The following is a 21,401-nucleotide window of genomic DNA, read 5'->3' as shown; positions in this document are numbered from 1 at the left end:
AGGGCATGTGAAGCGTCTGGGGTAAACCATGGAAAGCTGTGTAGGTATGTATATTTGCGTGTGTGGACGTGTATGTATATACACGTGTATGGGGGTGGGTTGGGCCATTTCTTTCGTCTGTTTCCATGCGCTACCTTGCAAACACGGGAGACAGCGGCAAAAAAAAAAAAAAAATACAACAGCCTAATAAGGAAGCTTGAATGACTGTTTAGTATACTTGCAGTAGAGGTAAGAAAAAGCTTGGAACTTCTACAGAAACATTTAAAAGAATCCTTGACATGTGGTTGAAATCACTCCAAGATGAACCAGAAATCTCTCCCAGATTAACCAAGAATAAGCAATTTTATAGTGGAGGTGGTAAGTGAGAAGAATATTTTATTCATCAAGCAAGACTTGTGACAACTGCTTCGTGCTAGGCCTGCTATCATGGAAAAATTTCATCATAGGTAATTTTAGGTAGGTATTCCTCCCTCCTTCACACCCTTCTTCACTGTCCTTTCTACTGTTTATATCATTTCCATCAGGCATAGGGTGGAAGTTTGTTTGGGTGTTATCACCTGACTAAAGAGGAATATGACAAGAAAACTAAATTTCCTCTTCCTGTATGGTTTATTAAAGGAAAGGTTACATTATAATTGAAAATTTTCATTATACTTTATTTTGTAAATAGATTTTGATCGTATCTACCTCTTGAAATTTACAGGTGTGTTTATGGAATAAATTGATTGAGGAGGCAATCCTCAGGCATCATATGACACTTATTGGTCAAGCTTTGTTAAGGACAGATCTGCAGTATCCAGGTAGAGAGTTAAGGTAATGCACCATAGCTCTAGGTAAGTCATTCTACCCCAGCTAATTGGGTGGGTTGGAAGCCCTGACAAGTCACATGATTCCCAGTAGAAAGTAAGGTAATGCAGTAGAGGCTGGTTTGCTTGGGTAAGAAGGCAGTAGAACAGCAGTATACCAAGCCAGATGGCTGACCCTCTTGTGCTCTCTCTCCTCCTGCAGACCATCACCGGCAGTATGTCCACCTTGTCGCCCCCAATAGCGCTAGAAAACCCCGCCCACCAGTTCCGTGTTGACTACATCCAGGACGTGGCTTCACAGAAGGACTTCGACTACCCGGAGGAATTCTATGAGCATACTGAGATACTGTGGGAGGACAAGGGAATACAGGCATGCTATGAGCGAGCCAATGAGTACCAGCTCATAGACTGTGCCAAGTAGTGAGTACTGACAGACATATTTTATCATTTCCATTCCATTCACTGTGCCAAGTAGTTGGTCCTTACTTGCTTAGTGTACCTGTACTTTACCATACTATACTCAGTGCTATGTTGTTTGTACTGACCTGGTCATTGTACCTTCCCATACGCAATGCCAAGTTTTAAATCATGACTCGTTTGTTGTATTACTACCTCGAACACTGTACCTGTTAGTAAATCATGGCTCACTCATTGTACTACTTTCATCCCATTCACTGCCAAGTAGCAAATTTGAACTAACTTATTGTATCAATGCCATTCCATACATTGCCATGTAGTGAGTTCTGACTGATGTATTTTACCATTTTTATTCCAAACACTATAGTGATTTGCTGTAGACATGTTGTATGTGCTAAGTCAGGCTGGCTCTTGGATGAGATGCATGTTTCAGTATTAAAATCAAATATAGGAGTTTTATACCAGTAAGAGGCTGCTTTCAGTGATTTGCAAAGCTTGATATTTCAGTTTGTAGAAGCTGTAGTGATCCCTAGTGACTGGTAGTGATCCTTTTTGATAAGTGTAAGTTGTGGTGATTCCTTCGGGAAGTGCAAGGTGTGGTGACCATACATGAGAAAATCTAGGGAGTCACTGACTAAAGGTAATACTCACTGAGCAGAAGTATCATGGTTCATGGAGCAGAAGCATCATGGAAAATGGACCTGAGGAGGGTTCATAGCAGTTGTCTTCTTTCTCATGGTTTGAAATAAGAAACAAGTGCCACATTTTAAGAAGCAAGTTGTGTCTTATTAATTTGCACACGCACACACACACACACACACAAGTGTGTGTGTGTTCAGGTGGTTGAAGTTAGGAATAAACTAACCAGTGAGGCAGTGAATGTCGGCAATTTGCATAGGTTGGAAAAGGTACATGATAGCCTAGAAAGTGTAGGAGGTGTGTCCCCATGAGTGCAGAACTCTCCTCCAGTACTCTACAAATAGGTAATCACACACACACATACACACAGGCTTCCGTGTTGTGGTTAGTGTTGCTGACCATGAGTAAACACAGGCCAGCCCAGTGTGGACACCACATAGGTTCAAATCCTGGGCAAGACGATGAGCCTACACCCAAGCAAGATGTTCAACCTCCCCTTGGGCTAGTCGATAATTGGGTACCTGGCATAGACTGGTGTGTGTGTGTGCGTGTGTGTGCATAGGAGTGAAAGACATGTTACATACATACAGGATTATTTGATGGGGCAACATGAATGTTAAACTCTCCCCATAACACAAATAGTAATCTCACACACACACACTTTTATAGTATGATAGTGGTGGATGAATGGAACTGAATGACTTGAGAACATTGTTAATGCAGACACCACTCATGAATTTAAGAAGTTGTGTGATAGTAGATAATGTTGAAGAGATAGGATCCCGTGAGTGTAAAACTCCCTCCCCTTACAGTACAAATAAGTACAGGACACACACACACACACACACACACACACACACACACACACACACACACACACACACACACTAGCAGGTAGGCAGCTAAGTGTCATTAACACCAGCACTTCTCTAGGAATTTCAAGATTACTTTGGATTCAGAAGGAAGATACCTACTTTGCCAAGTAGGCAGAGAGAAGAATACTCAAGGAGTGAGGGGACTGGACTGCTTTTAGATCAAGAGAATTTTTGGGAGAAAGAATAAATCTGATGGAAAAATAAAAAGCAATACTGAGGGGTATTTGAACAGATGACATTGAGTACCACTTGCAATTTTTGCTGGTTAGGAAACCCACTATTTTTATTTTTTTCTTTTTAAACTAAACACAAGCCACACATCATTTAAAACAGGTCAGAAGATGGAGACCAGGCAGAATTTCAGGGCTTAAGGAAACATACTGAAAAGAATGAAAATAAGGTGGAGAGAAATAAACCAGATTAGCATTAATTGGGAGCTCTGAGTCTCTTCCAACAAACCTCTGATGGAGGCATATTTGTATTTGGACAATTTAGAGGTATTAGGCAAGTATACCACCATTCAGGGGCACTTAGGGAGTTGAACAGGGCTTGGGAGTAGAATTTTCCCAGATTCATCATGCATGTACTTGAGAGTTGCCAGTTTCAGTTATTCTACTTCATTTATTGTGTTTATGTAAAGAGAACCCTATCCCTGGGGATAGGGGAGAAAGAATACTTCCCACGTATTCCCTGCGTGTCGTAGAAGGTGACTAAAAGGGGAGGGAGTGGGGGGCTGGAAATCCTCCCCTCTCATATTTTTTTTTTTTTTTATTTTCCAAAAGAAGGAACAGAGAAGGGGGCCAGGTGAGGATATTCCCTCAAAGGCCCAGTTCTCTGTTCTTAACGCTACCTCGCTAATGTGGGAAATGGCGAATAGTTTGAAAGAAAAGAAAAAAGTAAAGAGAACCAATAATATTAAAGAGTGGCTTACCTTGGGAAGTTTACAATTGCAACTAATTTTTGTACTTTATGAAAGTGTAGCAGTGACAAGATAAAGTGAAGTAGATTTTAGTGTAACCAAAAGCCACTATTGTCAGTCATTTCAAGATTTACTGTGTTCTCATGAGTGTTGCTGATTTTTGCTTGTAAGATCCATTGATTTTGGTAGAATTACCTGAGAAGATGAATTAAAGACCAGTAACACTGCCTGAGTCAAGAAAGAGAATTAGAAATAGACATTTTAGAAACAACAGAGAAGTTAAACTGGAAAGCAAGGAATAAACTTTTCAGTACATATGAACAAGGCAATGCTTGAGTGATGGAGGACTTTGATGGTACATGGAATTCAACAGTTATGGACGGACTTTTGGCATGGTCACCCACTGGAGGGAGTTCCCGATGGGGACACGAACCAGAGATACAGATAGCATGCGCGTAAGAGGCGAGTTCAAGATGGAGCATGATCGTGAGAGGCGAGTTCAAGACAAGGAGACAAGGAGCGTTTACGCTAGAGCTACGGTGGCGTCTACAACCTCAGGGACAATGACAACTACACGCGGGTGTACCGCGCGCTCGACGAGGGTATGAGAGATCCCAGGAGACTCGACGCTGCGTTCGAATCTGTGGACAACGGCCGGGCTCATAACGTCTTCGATGTGGCCCGGGCTATCGTGCCAGCCTATGCGGCACTTCAGCAACCCGGAATTATTCCCTGAAACAACGCTTGGAAGGAGGCAGAAGTGATATTGTGACAGTGATTGTGTCAGCGTCGCGTCGCCTCGCCGCAGTGTATCGAGACAGACTTCCCCAGAACTTTTTAAAGGGGAAGTAAATGTTTATAGTTGTGTTACTGGAGTGATAGTTTTCATGCATGGTGTTTTGACAAGAAAATAGTGAAGTTGGAGAAAAATGTAGCTTAGACATTGAAGCTTATTGATTCAGTGGTGAAATTGATGAGAACTGCTATTGACGTTTGTGTGAATAAATTGTACATTTCCTTTTCCATAGCCAGAGGTTGAACCATTATGTGACGTTCATTTTTTCATTCATTTCAAGCTAAAAGTTTGTTTTCTAAATTGTTTCTTACATTTTTCATATGTATATATATGTATGTGTGTGTGTGTGTGTGTGTGTGTATATATATATGTATATTATCCCTGGGGATAGGGGTGAAAGAATACTTCCCACATATTCCTCGCGTGTCGTAGAAAGCGACTAGAGGGGACGGGAGCGGGGGGCCGGAAATCCTCCCCTCCTTGTATTAACTTTCTAAAATGGGAAACAGAAGAAGGAGTCACGCGGGGAGTGCTCATCCTCCTCGAAGGCTCAGAGTGGGGTGCCTAAATGTGTGTGGATGTAACCAAGATGTGAAAAAAGGAGAGATAGGTAGTATGTTTGAGGAAAGGAACCTGGATGTTTTGGCTCTGAGTGAAACGAAGCTCAAGGGTAAAGGGGAAGAGTGGTTTGGAAATGTCTGGGGAGTGAAGTCAGGGGTTAGTGAGAGGACAAGAGCAAGGGAAGGAGTAGCAATACTCCTGAAACAGGAGTTGTGGGAGTATGTGATAGAATGTAAGAAAGTAAATTCTCGATTAATATGGGTAAAATTGAAAGTTGATGGAGAGAGGTGGGTGATTATTGGTGCATATGCACCTGGGCATGAGAAGAAAGATCATGAGAGGCAAGTGTTTTGGGAGCAGCTAAATGAGTGTGTTAGCGGTTTTGATGCACGAGACCGGGTTATAGTGATGGGTGATTTGAATGCAAAGGTGAGTAATGTGGCAGTTGAGGGAATAATTGGTATGCATGGGGTGTTCAGTGTTGTAAATGGAAATGGTGAAGAGCTTGTAGATTTATGTGCTGAAAAAGGACTGATGATTGGGAATACCTGGTTTAAAAAGCGAGATATACATAAGTATACTTATGTAAGTAGGAGAGATGGCCAGAGAGCATTATTGGATTACGTGTTAATTGACAGGCGTGCGAAAGAGAGACTTTTGGATGTCAATGTGCTGAGAGGTGCAACTGGAGGGATGTCTGATCATTATCTTGTGGAGGCTAAGGTGAAGATTAGTATGGGTTTTCAGAAAAGAAGAGTGAATGTTGGGGTGAAGAAGGTGGTGAGAGTAAGTGAGCTTGGGAAGGAGACCTGTGTGAAGAAGTATCAGGAGAGACTGTGTACAGAATGGAAAAAGGTGAGAACAATGGAAGTAAGGGGAGTGGGGGAGGAATGGGATGTATTTAGGGAATCAGTGATGGATTGCGCAAAAGATGCTTGTGGCATGAGAAGAGTGGGAGGTGGGCTGTTTAGAAAGGGTAGTGAGTGGTGGGATGAAGAAGTAAGAGTATTAGTGAAAGAGAAGAGAGAGGCATTTGGACGATTTTTGCAGGGAAAAAATGCAATTGAGTGGGAGATGTATAAAAGAAAGAGACAGGAGGTCAAGAGAAAGGTGCAAGAGGTGAAAAAAAGGGCAAATGAGAGTTGGGGTGAGAGACTATCAGTAAATTTTAGGGAGAATAAAAAGATGTGGAAGGAGGTAAATAGGGTGCGTAAGACAAGGGAGCAAATGGGAACTTCAGTGAAGGGCGTAAATGGGGTGGTGATAACAAGTAGTGGTGATGTGAGAAGGAGATGGAATGAGTATTTTGAAGGTTTGTTGAATGTGTCTGATGACAGAGTGGCAGATATAGGATGTTTGGGTCGAGGTGGTGTGCAAAGTGAGAGGGTTAGGGAAAATGATTTGGTAAACAGAGAAGAGGTAGTAAAAGCTTTGCGGAAGATGAAAGCCGGCAAGGCAGCAGGTTTGGATGGTATTGCTGTGGAATTTATTAAAAAAGGGGGTGACTGTATTGTTGACTGGTTGGTAAGGAGATGGAATGAGTATTTTGAAGGTTTGTTGAATGTGTCTGATGACAGAGTGGCAGATATAGGGTGTTTGGGTCGAGGTGGTGTGCAAAGTGAGAGAGTTAGGGAAAATGATTTGGTAAACAGAGAAGAGGTAGTAAAAGCTTTGCGGAAGATGAAAGCCGGCAAGGCAGCAGGTTTGGATGGTATTGCTGTGGAATTTATTAAAAAAGGGGGTGACTGTATTGTTGACTGGTTGGTAAGGAGATGGAATGAGTATTTTGAAGGTTTGTTGAATGTGTCTGATGACAGAGTGGCAGATATAGGGTGTTTGGGTCGAGGTGGTGTGCAAAGTGAGAGGGTTAGGGAAAATGATTTGGTAAACAGAGAAGAGGTAGTAAAAGCTTTGCGGAAGATGAAAGCCGGCAAGGCAGCAGGTTTGGATGGTATTGCTGTGGAATTTATTAAAAAAGGGGGTGACTGTATTGTTGACTGGTTGGTAAGGTTATTTAATGTATGTATGACTCATGGTGAGGTGCCTGAGGATTGGCGGAATGCGTGCATAGTGCCATTGTACAAAGGCAAAGGCGATAAGAGTGAGTGCTCAAATTACAGAGGTATAAGTTTGTTGAGTATTCCTGGTAAATTATATGGGAGGGTATTGATTGAGAGGGTGAAGGCATGTACAGAGCATCAGATTGGGGAAGAGCAGTGTGGTTTCAGAAGTGGTAGAGGATGTGTGGATCAGGTGTTTGCTTTGAAGAATGTATGTGAGAAATACTTAGAAAAGCAAATGGATTTGTATGTAGCATTTATGGATCTGGAGAAGGCATATGATAGAGTTGATAGAGATGCTCTGTGGAAGGTATTAAGAATATATGGTGTGGGAGGCAAGTTGTTAGAAGCAGTGAAAAGTTTTTATCGAGGATGTAAGGCATGTGTACGTGTAGGAAGAGAGGAAAGTGATTGGTTCTCAGTGAATGTAGGTTTGCGGCAGGGGTGTGTGATGTCTCCATGGTTGTTTAATTTGTTTATGGATGGGGTTGTTAGGGAGGTAAATGCAAGAGTCTTGGAAAGAGGGGCAAGTATGAAGTCTGTTGGGGATGAGAGAGCTTGGGAAGTGAGTCAGTTGTTGTTCGCTGATGATACAGCGCTGGTGGCGGATTCATGTGAGAAACTGCAGAAGCTGGTGACGGAGTTTGGTAAAGTGTGTGGAAGAAGAAAGTTAAGAGTAAATGTGAATAAGAGCAAGGTTATTAGGTACAGTAGGGTTGAGGGTCAAGTCAATTGGGAGGTGAGTTTGAATGGTGAAAAACTGGAGGAAGTGAAGTGTTTTAGATATCTGGGAGTGGATCTGTCAGTGGATGGAACCATGGAAGCGGAAGTGGATCATAGGGTGGGGGAGGGGGCGAAAATTTTGGGAGCCTTGAAAAATGTGTGGAAGTTGAGAACATTATCCCGGAAAGCAAAAATGGGTATGTTTGAAGGAATAGTAGTTCCAACAATGTTGTATGGTTGCGAGGCGTGGGCTATGGATAGAGTTGTGCGCAGGAGGATGGATGTGCTGGAAATGAGATGTTTGAGGACAATGTGTGGTGTGAGGTGGTTTGATCGAGTAAGTAACGTAAGGGTAAGAGAGATGTGTGGAAATAAAAAGAGCGTGGTTGAGAGAGCAGAAGAGGGTGTTTTAAAATGGTTTGGGCACATGGAGAGAATGAGTGAGGAAAGATTGACCAAGAGGAGAAGAGGGAGACCAAATTGGAGGTGGAAAGATGGAGTGAAAAAGATTTTGTGTGATCGGGGCCTGAACATGCAGGAGGGTGAAAGGAGGGCAAGGAATAGAGTGAATTGGAGCGATGTGGTATACAGGGGTTGACGTGCTGTCAGTGGATTGAATCAAGGCATGTGAAGCGTCCGGGGTAAACCATGGAAAGCTGTGTAGGTATGTATATTTGTGTGTGTGGACGTGTGTATGTACATGTGTATGGGGGGGGTTGGGCCATTTCCTTCGTCTGTTTCCTTGCGCTACCTCGCAAACGCGGGAGACAGCGACAAAGTATAAAAAAAAAAAAAAAAGAAAATGAACAAGGCAAAACACTGTTTTAAAGTTTTGTTTCAAATTTGACTGCAGTCTGGTTTGGACTCCAATAAAGAAATATACAAGACCAGTCAATCATACATAACAAGACCTACTTGGAGGAGACAGAGATGATAGAGGAACCAGAATAGGAGAGATGTTTGAAGAAGTTATGGGAATTGTCTTAATGCAAAACCAAAAGTTAACACAATGAGGAATAAAAGAAACCGTAAATCAGTTCAAAAGTTATGAAGGGTGTCATAAAGTGGTACATAAACATATTTCTTTTATTTATTTATTTATTATACTTTGTTGCTGTTTCCCGCATCGACGAGGTAGCGTAAGGAAACAGACGAAAGAATGGCCCAACCCACCCACATACATATGTATATACATATACGTCCTTACAAGCACATATACATACCTATACATCTCAACGTATGCATATATATACACACACAGACATATACATATATACTTTTTTTTTTTTTTTGCCGCTGTCTCCCGCGTTTGCGAGGTAGCGCAAGGAAACAGACGAAAGAAATGGCCCAACCCACCCCCATACACATGTATATACATACGTCCACACACGCAAATATACATACCTACACAGCTTTCCATGGTTTACCCCAGATGCTTCACATGCCCCGATTCAATCCACTGACAGCACGTCAACCCTGGTACACCACATCGCTCCAATTCACTCTATTCCTTGCCCTCCTTTCACCCTCCTGCATGTTCAGGCCCCGATCACACAAAATCTTTTTCACTCCATCTTTCCACCTCCAATTTGGTCTCCCTCTTCTCCTCGTTCCCTCCACCTCCGACACATATATCCTCTTGGTCAATCTTTCCTCACTCATTCTCTCCATGTGCCCAAACCATTTCAAAACACCCTCTTCTGCTCTCTCAACCACGCTCTTTTTATTTCCACACATCTCTCTTACCCTTACATTACTTACTCGATCAAACCACCTCACACCACACATTGTCCTCAAACATCTCATTTCCAGCACATCCATCCTCCTGCGCACAACTCTATCCATAGCCCACACCTCGCAACCATACAACATTGTTGGAACCACTATTGCAGTATTGTTAGTGGTTCCAACAATACATATATACACATGTACATAATTCATACTGTCTGCCCTTATTCATTCCCGTTGCCATCCCGCCACACATGAAATGACAACCCTCTCCCCCCGCATGTGTGCGAGGTAGCGCTAGGAAAAGACAACAAAGGCCACATTCATTCACACTCAGTCTGTAGCTGTCATGTATAATGCACCGAAACCATAGCTCCCTTTCCACATCCAGGCCCCACAAAACTTTCCATGGTTTACCCCAGACGCTTCACATGCCCTGGTTCAATCCATTGACAGCACGTTGACCCCAGTATACCACATCGTTCCAATTCACTATTCCTTGCACGCCTTTCACCCTCCTGCATGTTCAGGCCCTGATCACTCAAAATCTTGTTCACTTCATCTTTCCACCTCCAATTTGGTCTCCCACTTCTCGTTCCCTCCACTTCTGACACATATATCCTCTTTTGTCAATCTTTCCTCACTCATTCTCTCCATGTGACCAAACCATTTCAAAACACCCTCTTCTGCTCTCTCAACCACACTCTTTATTACCACACATCTCTCTTACCCTTTCATTATTTACTCGATCAAACCACCTCACACCATATATTGTCCTCAATCATCTCATTTCCAGCACATCCACCCTCCTCCGCACAACTCTATCTATAGCCCATGCCTCACATACATAAAGATATGACGATGATTATCAGTATAAGGTGATGGAAGTCAGGAGGTACTTGTTCAGAGGAAAGAAAATAAAGTATTAAAAACAAAGGTCTAATGGGTTTGTTCTAGATGCCTTAGAACAGCAGTGTGTCTAGATGCCCTCGAGCAGTGGTATTCTCCTGTGGCCCAGAACAGAGGGGAAGAAATAAGTTATTAGGTAAGTGAGGTTGTTGATTCTTATCGAAAGTAAAGAGAAAAATACTCTATCGGAAGCAGCAAAGAGATTTGATATGATTCAGTGACAAAGCCAGAGATATAGAGTACATACCATTTATTGTGTATGTATTTATTTTTGCAGTCTTACATCTCAGTCAAAAGTTCTATTGATCTCATCAGTCTTCTCTATTTATCTTGTGAATGTTACTGTCATGGAGGCTGCTCAGTCAGAAGAAAGTGCTAAAACACATGCAAATCTAATGTAAGTAGATAGCAAGTGGTGCAAAGAGAACAATTTTGTTAGCTTTTCAAATAGATGAAAGGCTTAAAACATACAAAATCTATATTCTTAGTGGGCGGGAGGTGCAGAAGGAGCAGTTTTGGCAGCTGTTGAGCAATTTTTGCAGTATTACCAGTTCAATACTTTTAACGTTGTCAGATTGGATTTCTTGATACTACACATTTTTCAACTGAATGAAAATAAAAGTGCTAGTACTGTACAATAAAACACTATTTGGTGTAGAGCTGTGATGCTGTGAAAAGTTTGCAGATGAAGATTAGCAGACCGATTTATTTATTTATTTATTTATTTTGCTTTGTCACTGTCTCCCGCGTTAGCAAGGTAGCGCAAGGAAACAGACGAAAGAATGGCCCACACCACCCACATACACATGTATATACATACACGTCCACACACGCTAATATACATACCTATACATCTCAACGTATACATATGTATACACACACACACACATATACATATATACACATGTACATAATTCATAAAGTCTGCCTTTATTCATTCCCATCGCCACCCTGCCACACATGAAATAACAACCCCCTCCCCCCTCATGTGTGCGAGGTATCGCTAGGAAAAAACCAAAGGCCACATTCGTCCACACTCAGTCTCTAGCTGTCATGTAATAATTCACCGAAACTACAGCTCCCTTTCCACATCCAGGCCCCACAGAACTTTCCATGGTTTACCCCAGATGCTTCACATGCCCTGGTTGAATCCATTGACAGCATGTCGACCCCGGTATACCGCATCGTTCCAATTCACTCTTATTTCTTACACGCCTTTCACCCTCCTGTATGTTCAGGCTACGATCACTCAAAATCTTTTTCACTCCATCTTTCCACCTCCAATTTGGTCTCCCACTTCTCCTTGTTCCCTCCACCTCTGACACATATATCCTCTTGGTCAATCTTTCCTCACTCATTCTCTCCATGTGACCAAACCATTTCAAAACACCCTCTTCTGCTCTCTCAACCACACTCTTTTTATTACTACACATCTCTCTTACCCTGTGACTCACTTCCACTTCCATGGTTCCATCTGCTGCCAAATCCACTCCCAGATATCTATTGGTACACCTGTTTGTTCATGGGAACCTTAGTCCTTGGGGTTTGTCTGTGCTTCCCATGCTGATGCTGAGGGTTATGAGATGATCTTGAGCAAAAATCAGGCAGTGCATCAGCAATATCTAGGGTTCTGTGACCTAGACAGTCTGAGCCCTATTGAGTTTCGATGTATGAATGGTCCTAAGAAGAATATCAAAAATTTTCCCTTGGTAGGCACCCTCCAACTTGCTTCCTTAGTATTTGGTTGACACATGAATTGAGGCATAAGCTCTTAAATCCTTGGGTCTTTTTCTGATCCTGTAATGCTGACACACGGATATTAGGTGATCTGGACTGCAAGTTATACAAAATAGATATTTTTTCATACCTAATCATTGTTCCCTGCATTGGTGAGGTAGCTCCAGGAACAGATGAAGAAAGGCTGCTTTCGCTCATATCCATTCTCTTAACTGTCATGTGTAATGCACTGAAACATGCCACGGAGAAAGGTTTATGGTATCAAATACTTGAGAGGTTTTAGAGTACACCTATACTGGAGTAATGTACCTCACCTTATACATACCTTATGATCATTCTGGGGGCTGTCCTCTTCCCCACAGATCAGTCTGTGACCAAGCTTCCCTGGTAAAGGCTTGATGGACCATGCTGTTGGATGCTGCAACCCTCATTTTTGTGAATTCTATACACTTGGCTGGTCTTAGAGGTATTTATCTAAGTTTTGGTTGGAGAAATCTAAAGGTCTTCTCATGATGTTTAGTATGTTTGCTGGTAGTTGGCTAAACAGACTTGGGCCTCTGACACATACAATGTTTTCCATGATACTTTTTAAAGCATTTGCTTTTCAGTGGATCTGAATTGCCCAACTCCTGAATGAATGTTAGGTGCTAGGCCTTTTTGTATTTTCTCTGTGTATGACATGATTTATATCACATTTTTGCTCTCCATCAATGACATCTGAAGAGCTTTTAACATATCCTATGAATTAAAATGCTTTACTGAATTGATTTGGGCAGTAACATCTTTAGACATTTTCTAGGTCAGCAGTTTCTTATCTTCTATGTGGTGATGTAAGCACACGCAATATTCGAATCTGGATGGAGCAATTTCTTTGAATAGTTTTGGTATTGGTCTTGTTTTAAAGGGTCTTTATAATGCTTTCATGGTTTTAAACATTCTCCAAATTCAACACTTTCTCTCTTTCTTAAGTTGAGGTCATTGGAAATCATCTTTGATGCTCTTGTGTTATGATTCAGCTTGTTTTTTTTTTACTTATACTCTGCATGTAACTTGATTTCTTCTTTTTGTGGCGGAAGTTGATGTGTTTGTAATAAACACCATGTTTTTATTGGCCCTCTGAAATATTCGCCCAATTTATATTTGCAAGTTGATAACATCTTTATACAACATTATTGATGTAGTAATCTTGAAGTCATCTGCCGAAAAGGATGTATTGTTGAAGTCATAACATTGTCAGATATGAGTACAAGAACAAGCATAAAAGGTGTCATAGGTCTTTGGAAGACACAAAATATGCCTTTACTGGTAATATATTGAACCAGGGAGAGTAAGGGGCAACATCATTTGTTTCATGGCTGACCCAAGGTGATGACAGAATTCCTATTCATATTTGTATAACAAGGTTTGTGGTTCATTTAAACTTTTTCAAGATTTTCATAGGATACTAATGCATGTTGCCAATTTCAAGATTTTAATAGGATACTAATGCATGTTGCTATGTTATTTTCCAGGATATCACTTTGACATACTGTTCCTAACGCTACTCTGTTAGTGCTGGACACAGCACACAAACATGTAAAATTACTTTATACTGAGTGTGAACGAATGTGGCTTTTTTGTCTGTTTTTCCTGGTTCTGCCTTGCCGAAGTGGGGGTAGCAATGCTGTTTCCTGTGGGGCAGGCTAGTAACAGGAGTGGATTAAGGCAAACAAGTGTGAATATGTACATGTGTATATATGTATGTATATGTATATGTTGATATCTGTATGTATGTATATGTACAAATGTTGGTATATATGTATATTTATGTGTATATGAGTGGAAGTGCCATTCTTTGTATGTTTCTTGGCTCTACCTCGATGACGTGGGAAACCGATTAAGTATATTGAGTAGATATAAAATGAATGATTATTATTCATTCACACTCAAGTCTCTAGCTGTCATATGTGATGCACCAAAACCACAGCTCCCTTTCCACATCCAGGCCTCACAAAGCCTTCCATGGTTTACCCCAGACGCTGCACATGCCCTGGTTCAATCCATTGACAGCATGTCACCCCGGTATACCTCATTGTTTTCAATTCACTTTATTCCTTTCACGCCTTTCACCCTCCTGTATGTTCAGGCCCAAATGGCGGGGTGGTGACAGGAATGAATGAAGGCAACAAGTATGAATATGTACATGAGTATTTATACGTCTATGCATGTATATATATGTATACGTTGAAATGTATAGGTATGTATATGTATGTGCGAGTGTGGGTGTTTATGTATATACATGTGTATATGGGTGGGTTGGGCCATTCTTTCGTCTGTTTCCTTGCGCTGCCTTGCTAATGCGGGAGACTGTGATTAAGTTTAATGAATAATATTTATATTTTATTTATTTTATTATACTTTGTCGCTGTCTCCCGCGTTTGCGAGGTAGCGCAAGGAAACAGACGAAAGAAATGGCCCAACCCCCCCACCATACACATGTATATACATACGTCCACACACGCAAATATACATACCTACACAGCTTTCCATGGTTTACCCCAGACGCTTCACATGCCTTGCTTCAATCCACTGACAGCACGTCAACCCCGGTATACCACATCGCTCCAATTCACTCTATTCCTTGCCCTCCTTTCACCCTCCTGCATGTTCAGGCCCCGATCGCACAAAATCTTTTTCACTCCATCTTTCCACCTCCAATTTGGTCTCCCTCTTCTCCTTGTTCCCTCCACCTCCGACACATATATCCTCTTGGTCAATCTTTCCTCACTCATTCTCTCCATGTGCCCAAACCATTTCAAAACACCCTCTTCTGCTCTCTCAACCACACTCTTTTTATTTCCACACATCTCTCTTACCCTTACGTTACTTACTCGATCAAACCACCTCACACCACACATTGTCCTCAAACATCTCATTTCCAGCACATCCATCCTCCTGCGCACAACTCTATCCATAGCCCACACCTCGCAACCATACAACATTGTTGGAACCACTATTCCTTCAAACATACCCATTTTTGCTTTCCGAGATAATGTTCTCGACTTCCACACATTCTTCAAGGCCCCCAGGATTTTCGCCCCCTCCCCCACCCTATGATCCACTTCCGCTTCCATGGTTCCATCCACTGCCAGATCCACTCCCAGATATCTAAAACACTTCACTTCCTCCAGTTTTTCTCCATTCAAACTCACCTCCCAATTGACTTGACCCTCAACCCTACTGTACCTAATAACCTTGCTCTTATTCACATTTACTCTTAACTTTCTTCTTCCACACACTTTTCCAAACTCAGTCACCAGCTTCTGCAGTTTCTCACATGAATCAGCCACCAGCGCTGTATCATCAGCGAACAACAACTGACTCACTTCCCAAGCTCTCTCATCCCCAACAGACTTCATACTTGCCCCTCTTTCCAAAACTCTTGCATTTACCTCCCTAACAACCCCATCCATAAACAAATTAAACAACCATGGAGACATCACACACCCCTGCCGCAAACCTACATTCACTGAGAACCAATCACTTTCCTCTCTTCCTACACGCACACATGCCTTACATCCTCGATAAAAACTTTTCACTGCTTCTAACAACTTTCCTCCCACACCATATATTCTTAATACCTTCCACAGAGCATCTCTATCAACTCTATCATATGCCTTCTCCAGATCCATAAATGCTACATACAAATCCATTTGCTTTTCTAAGTATTTCTCACATACATTCTTCAAAGCAAACACCTGATCCACACATCCTCTACCACTTCTGAAACCACACTGCTCTTCCCCAGTCTGATGCTCTGTACATGCCTTCACCCTCTCAATCAATACCCTCCCATATAATTTACCAGGAATACTCAACAAACGTATACCTCTGTAATTTGAGCACTCACTCTTATCCCCTTTGCCTTTGTACAATGGCACTAATGAATAAATGATAATATATTTGTGGAAGGTGAGAACATTATCTTGGAAAGCAAAAATGGGTATGTTTGAAGGAATAGTGGTTCCAACGATTTTATATGGTTACGAGGTGTGGGCTATAGATAGAGTTCTGCAGAGGAGGGTGGATGTGTTGGGAATGAGATGTTTGAGGACAATATGTGGTGTGAGGTGGTTTGATCGAGTAAGTAATGAAAGGGTAAGAGAGATGTGTAGTAAAAAGAAGAGTGTGGTTGAGAGAGCAGAAGAGGGTGTATTGAAATGGTTTGGTCACATTGAGAGAATGAGCGAGGAAAGATTGACAAAAAGTATATATGTGTCAGAGGTGGAGGGAACTAGGAGAAGTAGGAGACCAAATTGGAGGTGGAAAGATGGAGTGAAAAAGAATTTGAGCAATCAGGGCCTGAACATGCAGGAGGGTGAAAGGCTTGCAAGGAATAGAGTGAATTGGAATGATGTGGTATACCGGGGTGTACGTGCTGTCAGTGGATTGAACCAGAGCATGTGAAGCATCTGGGGTAAACCATGGAAAGCTTTGTGGGGCCGGGATGTGGAAAGGGAGCTGTGGTTTTGGTGCATTATACATTACAGCTAGAGACTGAGTGTGAACAAATGTGGCCTTTGTCTTTTTCTGGTGCTAACTTGCTGACAAAGGGATTGGCGATGCTGTTTCTTGTGAGGTGGGGTGGTGCCAGGAAAGAATGAAGGCAAGCGATTATGAATATGTACATGGGTATTTGTATGTGGCTGTTTATGTGTATATATATGTTCATGTGAGAAACTGCAGAAGCTGGTGACTGAGTTTGGTAAAGTGTGTGAAAGAAGAAAGTTAAGAGTAAATGTGAATAAGAGCAAGGTTATTAGGTACAGTAGGGTTGAGGGTCAAGTCAATTGGGAGGTAAGTTTGAATGGAGAAAAACTGGAGGAAGTAAAGTGTTTTAGATATCTGGGAGTGGATCTGGCAGTGGATGGAACCATGGAAGCGGAAGTGAATCATAGGGTGGGGGAGGGGGCAAAAATCCTGGGAGCCTTGAAGAATGTGTGGAAATCGAGAACATTATCTCGGAAAGCAAAAATGGGTATGTTTGAAGGAATAGTGGTTCCAACAATGTTGTATGGTTGCGAGGCTTGGGCTATGGATAGAGTTGTGCGCAGGAGGGTGGATGTGCTGGAAATGAGATGTTTGAGGACAATGTGTGGTGTGAGGTGGTTTGATCGAGTAAGTAACGTAAGGGTAAGAGAGATGTGTGGAAATAAAAAGAGCGTGGTTGAGAGAGCAGAAGAGAGTGTTTTGAAATGGTTTGGGCACATGGAGAGAATGAGTGAGGAAAGATTGACCAAGAGGATATATGTGTCGGAGGTGGAGGGAACGAGGAGAAGAGGGAGACCAAATTGGAGGTGGAAAGATGGAGTGAAAAAGATTTTGAGTGATCGGGGCCTGAACATGCAGGAGGGTGAAAGGAGGGCAAGGAATAGAGTGAATTGGATCGATGTGGTATACCGGGGTTGAGGTGCTGTCAGTGGATTGAATCAGGGCATGTGAAGCGTCTGGGGTAAACCATGGAAAGTTGTGTGGGGCCTGGATGTGGGAAGGGAGCTGTGGTTTCGGGCATTATTGTATGACAGCTAGAGACTGAGTGTGAACGAATGGGGCCTTTGTTGTCTTTTCCTAGTGCTACCTCGCACACATGAGGGGGGAGGGAGATGGTATTCCATGTGTGGCGAGGTGGCGATGGGTATGAATAAAGGCAGACAGTGTGAATTGTGTGCATGGGTATATATGTACGTGTCTGTGTGTGTATATATATGTGTACATTGAGATGTATAGGTATGTATATTTGCGTGTGTGGACGTGTATGTATATACATTTGTGTATGGGGGTGGGTTGGGCCATTTCTTTCGTCTGTTTCCTTGCGCTACCTCGCAAACGCGGGAGACAGCGACAAAGCAAAATAATGATAAAATAATATGTTTATGTATATGTATGTGTATGAGTGGTATGTATATATATGTATATATATTCAATAAAGAGAGTGGTGAGAGTAAGTGAGCTTGGGAAGGAGACTTGTGTGAGGAAATACCAGGAGAGACTGAGTACAGAATGGAAAAAGGTGAGAACAAAGGACGTAAGGGGAGTGGGGGAGGAATGGGATGTATTTGGCGAAGCAGTGATGGCTTGTGCAAAAGATGCTTGTGGCATGAGAAGCGTGGGAGGTGGACAGATTAGAAAGGGTAGCGAGTGGTGGGATGAAGAAGTAAGGTTATTAGTGAAAGAGAAAAGAGAGGCATTTGGACGATTTTTGCAGGGAAATAATGCAAATGAGTGGGAGATGTATAAAAGAAAGAGGCAAGAGGTCAAGAGAAAGGTGCAAGAGGCAAAAAAGAGGGCAAATGAGAGTTGGGGTGAGAGAGTATCATTAGATTTTAGGGACAATAAAAAGATGTTTTGGAAGAAGGTAAATAAAGTGCATAAGACAAGGGAACAAATGGGAACATCAGTGAAGGGCGCTAATGGGGAGGTGATAACAATTAGTGGTGATGTGAGAAGGAGATGGAGTGAGTATTTGAAGGTTTGTTGAATGTTTTTGATGATTGAGTGGCAGATATAGGGTGTTTTGGTCGAGGTGGTGTGCAAAGTGAGAGGGTTAGGGAGAATGATTTGGTAAACAGAGAAGAGGTAGTAAAAGCTTTGTGGAAGATGAAAGCCAGCAAGGCAGCGGGTTTAGATGGTATTTCAGTGGAATTTATTAAAAAAGGGGGTGACTGTATTGTTGACTGGTTGGTAAGGTTATTTAATGTATGTATGACTCATGGTGAGGTGCCTGAGGACTGGCGGAATGCCTGCATAGTGCCATTGTACAAAGGCAAAGGGAGTAAGAGTGAGTGCTCAAATTACAGAGGTATAAGTTTGTTGAGTATTCTTGGGAAATTATATGGGAGGGTATTGATTGAGAGGGTGAAGGCATGTACAGAGCATCAGATTGGGGAAGAGCAGTGTGGTTTCAGAAGTGGTAGAGGATGTGTGGATCAGGTGTTTGCTTTGAAGAATGTATATGAGAAATACTTAGAAAAGCAAATGGATTTGTATGTAGCATTTATGGATCTGGAGAAGGCATATGATAGAGTTGATAGAGATGCTCTGTGGAAGGTATTAAGAATATATGGTGTGGGAGGCAAGTTGTTAGACGCAGTGAAAAGTTTTTATCGAGGATGTAAGGCATGTGTACGTGTAGGAAGAGAGGAAAGTGATTGGTTCTCAGTGAATGTAGGTTTGCAGCAGGCGTGTGTGATGTCTCCATGGTTATTTAATTTGTTTATGGATGGGGTTATTAGGGAGGTGAATGCAAGAGTTTTGGAAAGAGGGGCAAGTATGCAGTCTGTTGTGGATGAGAGAGCTTGGGAAGTGTGTCAGTTGTTGTTCGCTGATGATACAGCGCTGGTGGCTGATTTATGTGAGAAAGTGCAGAAGCAGGTGACTGAGTTTGGTAAAGTGTGTGAAAGAAGAAAGTTAAGAGTAAATGTGAATAAGAGCAAGGTTATTAGGTACAGTAGGGTTGAGGGTCAAGTCAATTGGGAGGCAAGTTTGAATGGAGAAAATCTGGAGGAAGTAAAGTGTTTTAGATATCTGGCAGTGGATCTGGCAGTGGATGGAATCATGGAAGTGGAAGTAAATCATAGGGTGGGGGAGGGGGCGAAAATCCTGGGAGCCTTGAAGAATGTGTGGAAATCGAGAACATTATCTTGGAAAGCAAAAATGGGTATGTTTGAAGGAATAGTGGTTCCAACAATGTTGTATGGTTGCGATGTGTGGGCTATGGATAGAGTTGTGCGCAGGAGGGTGGATGTGCTGTAAATGAGATGTTTGAGGACAATATGTGGTGTGAGGTGGTTTGATCGAGTAAGTAATGTAAGGGTAAGAGAGATGTGTGGAAATAAAAAGAGCGTGGTTGAGAGAGCAGAAGAGGGTGTTTTGAAATGGTTTGGGCACATGGAGAGAATGAGTGAGGAAAGATTGACCAAGAGGATATATGTGTTGAAGGTGGAGGGAACGAGGAGAAGTGGGAGACCCAATTGGAGGTGGAAATATGGATTGAAAAAGATTTTGAGTGATCGGGGCCTGAGCATGCAGGAGGGTGAAAGGTGGGCAAGGAATAGAGTGAATTGGATCGATGTTGTATACTGGGGTTGACGTGCTGTCAATGGATTGAACCAGGGCATGTGAAGCGTCTGGGGTAAATCATGGAAAGTTCTGTGGTGCCTGGATGTGGAAAGGGAGCTGTTGTTTCGGGCATTATTACATGACAGCTAGAGACTGAGTGTGAACGAATGGGGCCTTTGTTGTCTTTTCCTAGTGCTACCTCGCACACATGAGGGGGAGGGGGATGTTATTCCATGTGTGGCGAGGTGGCGATGGGAATGAATAAAGGCAGACAGTGTGAATTGTGTGCATGTGTATATATGTATGTGTCTGTGTGTGTATATATATATGTGTACATTGAGATGTATGGGTATGTTTATTTTTCCGTGTGTGGACATGTATGTATATACATGTGTATGGGGGTGGGTTGGGCCATTTCTTTCGTCTGTTTCCTTGCGCTACCTTGCAAACGCGGGAAACAGCAGCAAAGCAAAATAAATAGATATGTAAAGTGTCTATATATGTGTGTGTATGTATGTATATGTTTGTGTATTTATATATGTGTGTATATGAGTGGTGTGTGTGGTGAGGTGGCGATGGGAATGAATAAAGGCAGACAGTGTGAATTGTGTGCATGGGTATATATGTATGTGTGTGTGTGTGTATATATATATGTACATTGAGATGTATAGGTATGTATATTTGAGTGTGTGGACGTGTGTGTATATACATGTGTATGGGGGTGAGTTGGGCCATTTCTTTCGTCTGTTTCCTTGTGCTACCTCGCAAACGCGGGAGACAGCGACAAAGCAAAAAAAAGAAAAAAAAATGACTGGATTGGCCTTTCTTTGTCTTTTTCCTGGTGCTGCATTACTGATATGGGAAATGTTGGTCAGATATAATGATAATGATATTTTTTTTTTTATGTTGATGTCTCCAGTCATGTCAGAAGTCTGTATCAAGACTTGGGCTTAATTTAGATGTAAAGAAAATTATGAAATGGAAGAAGTAACAAGGGAAAGTATTTAATGATTTTTTGGGAAAAGAAAAACCTGTCTTTTGAAATGTGCCAAGTCATAGTTGTTGGGAAAGACATGAGAAGGTAGAGAGCTTCAAAGCTTTGATGTGTAGGGGAAGAAACAGGCATCAAAATGG

General features: G+C 42.1%; 1 protein-coding gene across 2 annotated transcripts in view; it reads left to right on the top strand.

Moving 5' to 3' along the window:
- Positions 1-21,401, top strand: part of Galphas (G protein alpha s subunit) — a 123,505-nt gene that overhangs the window by 44,955 nt on the left and 57,149 nt on the right. For both annotated transcript variants that reach the window (XM_071686222.1, XM_071686223.1), the window contains one exon: positions 1,009-1,226. In XM_071686222.1, the coding sequence (XP_071542323.1) occupies positions 1,009-1,226 (218 nt within the window). The remainder of the gene's footprint in view (positions 1-1,008; positions 1,227-21,401) is intronic.

The sequence above is a fragment of the Panulirus ornatus genome, chromosome 42, assembly GCF_036320965.1.
Source record: "Panulirus ornatus isolate Po-2019 chromosome 42, ASM3632096v1, whole genome shotgun sequence".
NCBI lineage: Eukaryota > Metazoa > Arthropoda > Malacostraca > Decapoda > Palinuridae > Panulirus > Panulirus ornatus.
The sequence above is the reverse complement of the archived record's forward strand: the minus strand, read 5'-3'. Positions and strand labels throughout refer to the sequence as shown.